Genomic DNA, 7,731 nt, shown 5'->3' with positions numbered 1-7,731 from the left:
ATAAACAGCCACTTCACATACTCACAATCGCAAGACGTTGCGTGTGTATCGCTGTGATAAACTGCACAGGAATTTTTATTTTGTGCAAAGAAGCTTTATTGTTTCTCTGCCGGCTGACAGGACAATTCTCTGGATGAGTTTCCAGCATGGGATTCAGGGTTAGGACCTTGAATGAATGAGCTGACACACACAAAGAATAGTGGCCCAGGTGTGTGACGGGTGCTTCCATTGCCTCAGCAGTCAGTCAGCGGGGCCTCCTTGCTAATCCTCCGCCGTCACTCAACTGGATCTCAGCTCTATAATCGTGCCAGGCCAAAGCTCAGCAGAGGGGCTGCTCCTGGCTTTAAACTGAGAACACTGACAGCTAATCTCGGACACAACATCCCGGGGTAACCCTACACCCTCCGCGGGGAGCAGCCACAATATCCCTGGGGCAGAGTGATGAGAGAAAGACCTCCCAAATGTCAAAGACACTTCACACCTCAAGAGAGATGGAGGGATAATACACCGGCTCATTTTTTGATTTGTTCTTGTCCACTCTTGTCCCTGTAGAAGCCGATGAAAACCGACACAGATGGTCGTCTCCTGTGCAGCTTTTCACTCCGAAACACTCTGAGTCAGTCGATCCAACTCATACCCTCACGATAACAGAGAACTTTTCAAGGTCAGTTGCCTGAATATGAGCACCCATTCAGCACCAACTGGCAGGATGCAGTCTACATTACTCTTAAAGAGGCTAACTGGCCTGTGTCCAGCTGTTTAAAAGCATACAATACGCAGCCTGGGGCTGTCAACTGGACCCGTTAAGGCTGATAAGTCTATGGTCTAAAACACAATGACCGGCAATCAGATACATGCACAAAAAGCATGTTATATTCATGTTAAGGTCAGGTATATGGAACAGGAAATATGCCGTGCTGTGTCATGAATTGTATGGAACTATATGAATTACACATTATAGTCAACCAGCTTCATTTCTGAGGCAGTAACTGTACTTAATTTATGTCGTCTACAGTCCTGCCGGTAATCTGAAGTACACTGAAACAAGGACAATGGAATAATAATAATGTATAACCAATGTAAAACTACCCATGTCCTTTAAGTTTAAAGTGTCATATTGTATAAAGCTGGATGTCCATGTGTAGTGTGGTTGTAAAGCAGCTCTAGGTTTTTTATCATTACTGTTAAAGTATCAAAGCCTCAGCCCACAGAGAAATGCACACAGGCTGTATGCAGAAACCAGGCATCAGGACTTCCTGTGACTTTATGATGTCACACCAAGCAGGGACCAAGCCCCGCCCACCTGGACTTGGTGTTTCCAGTCAAAATCTGCTCTAATTGTTAATAAATCACCAAGGAAACACTCAGCCAATCAGAAGAAACCAAGCTGTATCTCGCATATCGGTTATCAATGCTCAAAATCACACATGTACCTTCTTAAAGACCAACACTTCAAATACGACACACGAGTAGCGAGCGGGGGGAAAAAAAGACATTTGCTTCTTATCAATCTCTATGATCTAAAAGTCCAGTATAGGTAAAAGCGGACAACACACTGACTTACCACTTCAGTGGGGCGGAAGTATTTGGGGTCCACCTTCACATGCACCAGCCCCGTCTCCTGGCAGCGGCCGACCTCCTGCTCATCCTTTCCCTCCCACCTGGAAACAGACAACACAGTTTTCCCACAGCTGTTCAAAGAGTCAGCTGCCCATCGCTCCGTCTCCCTGCTCCTTTCCTTGTGCAGTTTGTTTCTTTAACGTCTCGTGCAGACAAAACATGTCACCTGCCCCCCAACCCCCCTTTTTTTCCCTAAATTCAACACAACAGGCATCACGAACACTGACACACACCTTCACCTATATGGCGGTGTCTTCCAGGACACAAGAGCGAGGTGAACGAGGGGTGAGACCCACTGAGTGACAGAAGCTTTCTCACTGGTTTCCAAAATATGTATGAGTTTTCAATGCATGTGCAACACCAAAGTCCACACCGATTAGGAGATCCCCAAATACATTACAGTTCACCGGAGCACAGAACAGTTTAGAAAAAACGTTTGGTTTTGACTTGAAACATATTAAGAAATTGATATGTTCATTTCATTTCAACAGTTTAAAAAAGGATCCAAGGTGAAATTTTGGTTTTTAATGCTCTTCACTGCTGCAGGGGAATAACTGTGTGCGGCTCTGATAATAAAATGTAACTCATCCACAACTTTAAATGAGCTTAACTGCATCCTTTTTGTTTTAATAACTGTTTTTAATTGAAGGAAACATTCATCACAGGGCAGAAGAAGTTGCACATCTAAACTCATTAATGTTGTAACCTTTACATGAATGTGATGACATTCAGATTTGATTCAGTGATAAAGCAATGCCACTGTGTAAGACTGCTGTCAAGTGTACGTGTGTATACTCACACAATAGTCTTCCCCACATGCTTGAAGGCCTTCTCTACAAACTCCCTCACACTGTGCACCTCCCCTGTCGCTATGACGAAATCCTCCGGCTCCTCCTTCTGCAGCATCAGCCACATCGCCTGAAAAAGACACACACAAACACACACACAGAGGTTAAACAACTGAGAGATCATAAAGACAGTTTGGCGCTTCACACTGGACGCTGCCCAACTCGCTCCTGATAGACAGGAAGTGAACCTGTGACCTCTGAGGGGGGCATTCGCCCGTACCTCTGTCCTGACGTCACCGCCGGGGCTCATGGGATGCATACTGTGGGAAAGGAGGACAGAGCACTCCCACAGGCCCAATGAGCTGCTGGCACACGTGGCCATGAATGCACATGAACATGTACACGCACGTAGATTTGCAGCACACTAACACGGTCCAACAGCTTCATGGTAAAATTAAGGAGAAGATAAAGTTGAAGAAATAAAACCGTGACATGTTTTAACTTCCTGACTTCAGTATTTCTAGCTGCACACTGTGGAGGCAGCTTTATTATTAGCCTATGTATCCCAGTGAAAGCCGATAGTCTGGGTCCCTTAATGGACCCGGCTCTATATTAAACAGCCAGCGAGGGCGTCTGTGCGTGGTCCCATAATATTTATGGTGAACCAGAGCCAGCGGGTCAGAGATGCTGACCCCTGGCACGTCCAGCCTGATTAGAAGAGACTCGTCAGGGGACAGACAGAGAGACAGACGGACGGACAGACGAGAAAATAAGTGACTGAGAACGTCTGAGAAGATCAACGTTAAATTTCTGACCTTTACAGATGTTTACATTTTAAGTGTTATATAATGTTGGGTTTATTTGATTGAGATAATTGACTTCACTTCCTCACTTGTTCACATTCTTGGTACGGTATATTAATAAGAAATGTTCTGAAACACCTTTATATTCAGCAGGGTTAAAGGGATAGTTCAACATTTTGGCGAATTGGCCCATTGCCATAATCCCTATAGTCATAGCAGTAGGTTTGTTACCTTTAGTTGTCGGTGCAAGCTATTTTTAGAACGGCGGAGCAGAGTGGCGAGCTGGGATTTCTTGTTTTTCCCTCATCAAACTCATCAAATACACAATCCAACAACTCCAAAACACTCTGGTGGACAAGTTGTGACCTACACATTAACCACGCTATGAGATAATAACAGAACGTTACGAGACAGAGTTGTTGCAGCTCTGCTCCGCCATTCTAAAAACAGCTTGCACCGACACATAAAGGTAACGAACCTACTCCTAAAACTTTAGGGATTATGGCAATGGGCCAATTTGCCAAAATGTTGAACTATCCCTTTAAGTTGCCATCAACCCACAGGAATGTCAACATACTATGAGACTCATGGTTTTAACATTAATAAGCATGAAACAGAAAATTCACTGTTTCCTTGTCCATTCTTCTAAGCTGAGCCTCTCGTTGCAAAGCGTAACACTTCCTGTCAATGCATCACAATAAAAGCCTTTCACAGACTGATCCTCCATTGTTTAAAATACAACAGGGAAACATGTCAGAGGAGGAAACGGCCTAAGTGAGCTGATTAGATGAAGCGCTGAAGGTGCTCACAGAAGTCAAAAAGTTGTGTTGGTGTAAATAACTCTACACACAGGTAGTGGTGGTGTCACAAGTGTGTTATCCCACACACATCCTGGACGTGCAGCAGCACAGCCACACACACACACACAGATTAAAAAAGCTGCGACTGGTCTCCAGCGGAGCAGAGCTGTAATTCAGGCAGGACAGCAGGAAGGAGCAGAGCTGGCTTCCTCCGCCTGCACTCAGGTGACTTAAACACTCGCTCTGTCTGGCTCTCCGAGGAGCACATCAGCACCGTTTATTTGCTCTACTTGGATTTGTGTTGAATGGAGTGTAACTTTCTCTGTGTGTGCGTGTGTGTGTCTGTATGTTCCAGCCAGCCACATCAGTATGTTTTATGTGGTGAGCAGAAGCTGGCTGTCTCAGTCTGCACATTTAGCAGATCCTGTGTTCCCTCTGCAATAGTACTCATATAGGTGTGTCTTCTGCACACGCACACAGGAAAAATAAATGAAAAAAAAAAACTGAAGTCCCAACAGCAAAGTTCATCATTACACTCAACAAAATAAAATAAAAGCACACGATGGAAAAAAAACAACAAAAAAACCCATTACATTCTTTATAGTGTGGCGCTACAGGAAATGTCAGGGTGTCACCAAAAATATTAAGATAAACAATATCAGAGCCCTGGAAGGTGAATACTGCATTGAGCTTCCAATGTGTTTTTGAGATGTTTTTTTCACAACCTAAGGTGGAAACTTTAACCAGTCGGTCAGAAATCATGTGAGATGATCTTCTGGGGACCTTCAATATTTATCTAAATCATGTTTTTATAGAAATATTGGCTGAGATACGTGTCCAGAAAGGGGAAAAAAGGATCATCAGGAGTATATTTATTCCTCTCATTAGTGTGTATAAGCTCAACTTTCTGATGTGTGATGATGGAGACAGAGTAAAGGTCAGGAGGGGTCAACGAATTCACTTTTGGGGAGCATGGATAATGAGGTCAGATTTCATCTCTCACTCGTGTCAGTGTCGTCAGCGCCGGTGTAAAAAGTTTTCTACGAGTCATTTTCTGTCTCCAGCGCACACCAGTGGTGAAGGAATGCTCCTCCTCGGGGAGGCGAGGCCGTCCTATCTCAGGATCGTTCAGGGTCACCTGACCGCTCAAGGCTGATGGCTCCCCTGAGCCTGACCTCTGACCTCTCACCCTCTGGCCCCTGATGAACAAACCAGACTCTCACGCTGCTACACGAGCCAATATTGGCACCTCCACGTATGACCGACGGTGGGACGGACCCGACCGGAGCGGGGCTCCTCGTTTTTCCACTGGAATCATGTGTCTCTGCTATTTTACGTTTTGTGACAAGAAGAAAAACTTCATTATCTCACAAGGCCGACGTTTGTCCGACTGTCAGTTCATCCCACACTGATGAAGACGCAGGGAAGTGATTGTGCTTCTTTAATGAGCAAAGAATCAACATCACAGCAAATGTAAAAGAGCATATTAAAACAGAAACTCAATTTAAAGACGGTTACGTCAAATCAGCTTTAAGTTACGTTTGATTTTATGCCTGAAATTAAATACAATCAAATGTATTACATTAATAGTGCACTCTTTCAAAATAAACTGCTTTCTATATATGTTTTATATCACCTATTTATCTTATGACATTGACAGTGCTAAAAAAAACAAAAAAACATGAAGCTAAGAGCAAAACAACAACTTTGGATATGTGATTGTATCAGTTTTTAAAGCAAAATACTCAATAATATTTAGGTTCCAACTACTAAAATGTAATGACTTGATGTTTTCCTGTATGATTTATCATTATAAAATGAGGTTTTAAGAGTCTTTGTTTTGCTATTTCGGTCATTTTCTTAATTGAACAATCAATACATGTCATAATATGATCATTAGTCAAAGCCGGTATATTATAAAATCTGTCAAAAATGATTGAAATAAAAATAAAACAAATAAATAAAATTGAAAACACTGGCCTTGAAAGACCAACAGGGAATAAATGAATGTTTTTCCATTTAAAAACAATTCGACTCCTTATTGTCACTGGAGAGAGAGTGAAATGATGGTGAACACTGTAACTCTGTTTAGATCGTCTGACTGGCTGATTGTTTAAACTTGTAATGAAGCGCTCCCTCTCTCCTTCTCTCTCTCTCTCTCTCTCTCTCTGCTGATGAATGTGCAGCCGGTAGTAAACTGGGCGGCCGTGATGATGGGATTTGGGAGTGTAGCTTGGCTTCTCTTTGCAGCCAGAGAAAATGTTTACAGCAGGAGCTGAGTGACGCGGCCGCCGCTGATTTTTAACCAGGAAACCTAATAAATAACCTACATTTTTGTATTTTCTCCTCAGTGGGAATGAAACCAGGGGGAGACTGTAGTTCGATTCAGCGATAACGGCGACGTGTGACGACTCCCATGTTTTACAGCTTCATCTTTTTTTCCTGTAACTCCTCCTCTCTCTCCCTCTCCCTCCTTTTACCTTTTGCCCCCTTTCTCCTTCTCTCTCCTTCTCCTTCTCTCTCCTCTGCTCTTCCAACCCCTCCTCCCCACTCTCCCTCCCTCGCTTTCTCTCTGAGGACTGCTCTGCTTCATTAGCTATCTGATAAACAGCTCAGAGGTTCAGCCCTTCACACTGAACCCGCACCTTCCTGTTCACATGGCCACAGGATGACCCCCATCACACACACACACACACACACACACACACACACTCTGCACTCGACTTCGGGGCTCAGAGACACACACACACACACACACCGACCCCTGCAACCACCCCGAACCCCTTTTACCTGAATTATATCCTGACACCATCGCACACAAGGGGACAGGAGAACATGGTGTCTAAAGTTCAGATGCTGAGGTTTTTTGTTCAGAGAGTGAAGAAAAAACATGGATGGATGTGTGGCGACTGTGACGTCAGACACACATGCACGCACACACACACACGATGGGAGTGTTTGGAAATCAGTGTTTTGGTTCCTGCTGTTATCTTGAATATTGGGTCGGTTCCGTTTTAAAAAAAAAATCTGGTTACAACTCAGTAAACACATTAACAAATTGCTTCTAATGAAGTTAGTTGGATGATCCGATACAATCTGTTGCTATGTCGGCAAATTCTACCAATAAACTGTTTCTCAATTAAACTTTGCATGATAGAAAATGTCCTGTATAGCGACAGGAGATACAGTTGAAATATAAATTTGGCTTTGGGCCTTGAAATGTTCTTCTTTTAGTCAAACTTTTTTAGATATAATCATTTTTTTCAGTCTTACTTGTGGTTTGTGACTTTCCTATACATCCACAGAAACTAGTGTTGTTGAAAAACAGATTAGATCCAAGAGATTTTTATGTGCCCAGTTGAGGGCTGGGATTCTCCCTCTGGCAATAGAATTAGGTAGGTTGAGGAGGGAAGACTATGCACATTATGTAATCTAAATGTAATTGATGATGAACAGCATTTTGTGTTTCACTGTCCGTTATATGACGAAGCCAGGCAGTTTTTGTTTCAGAAAATGCAAAATGTGAAGCCTGATGAGTTGTTTTGGGCTGATGAGGAGGTTGGTGTGAGTTGGAATGGTTCTTCAGAAAAGAAGAAGTCTTTACTATAGCTACTTTCATAAAAAAAAGTGCCAGGACACTAAGAAAAAGTGAATTATTAATGAGGTTTTTGTTTTGTCTGTACTCTGATGACGGGCACCTAAATTGGTGCATGACACTTA

General features: G+C 43.2%; 1 protein-coding gene across 1 annotated transcript in view; it reads right to left on the bottom strand.

Annotated features, from left to right (window-relative positions):
* gmds (GDP-mannose 4,6-dehydratase) overlaps nt 1–7,731 on the bottom strand; it is a 183,445-nt gene that overhangs the window by 29,860 nt on the left and 145,854 nt on the right. Inside the window, exons 8-9 of the mRNA XM_085775090.1 lie at nt 2,420–2,538; nt 1,565–1,661 (exon numbers count right to left, since the gene is read on the bottom strand). Coding sequence (XP_085631216.1) covers nt 1,565–1,661; nt 2,420–2,538 — 216 coding nt within the window. The remainder of the gene's footprint in view (nt 1–1,564; nt 1,662–2,419; nt 2,539–7,731) is intronic.

This window comes from Trachurus japonicus, chromosome 4 (assembly GCF_045865225.1).
Source record: "Trachurus japonicus isolate A0001 chromosome 4, Traja_1.0".
NCBI classification, from domain to species: domain Eukaryota; kingdom Metazoa; phylum Chordata; class Actinopteri; order Carangiformes; family Carangidae; genus Trachurus; species Trachurus japonicus.
The sequence above is the reverse complement of the archived record's forward strand: the minus strand, read 5'-3'. Positions and strand labels throughout refer to the sequence as shown.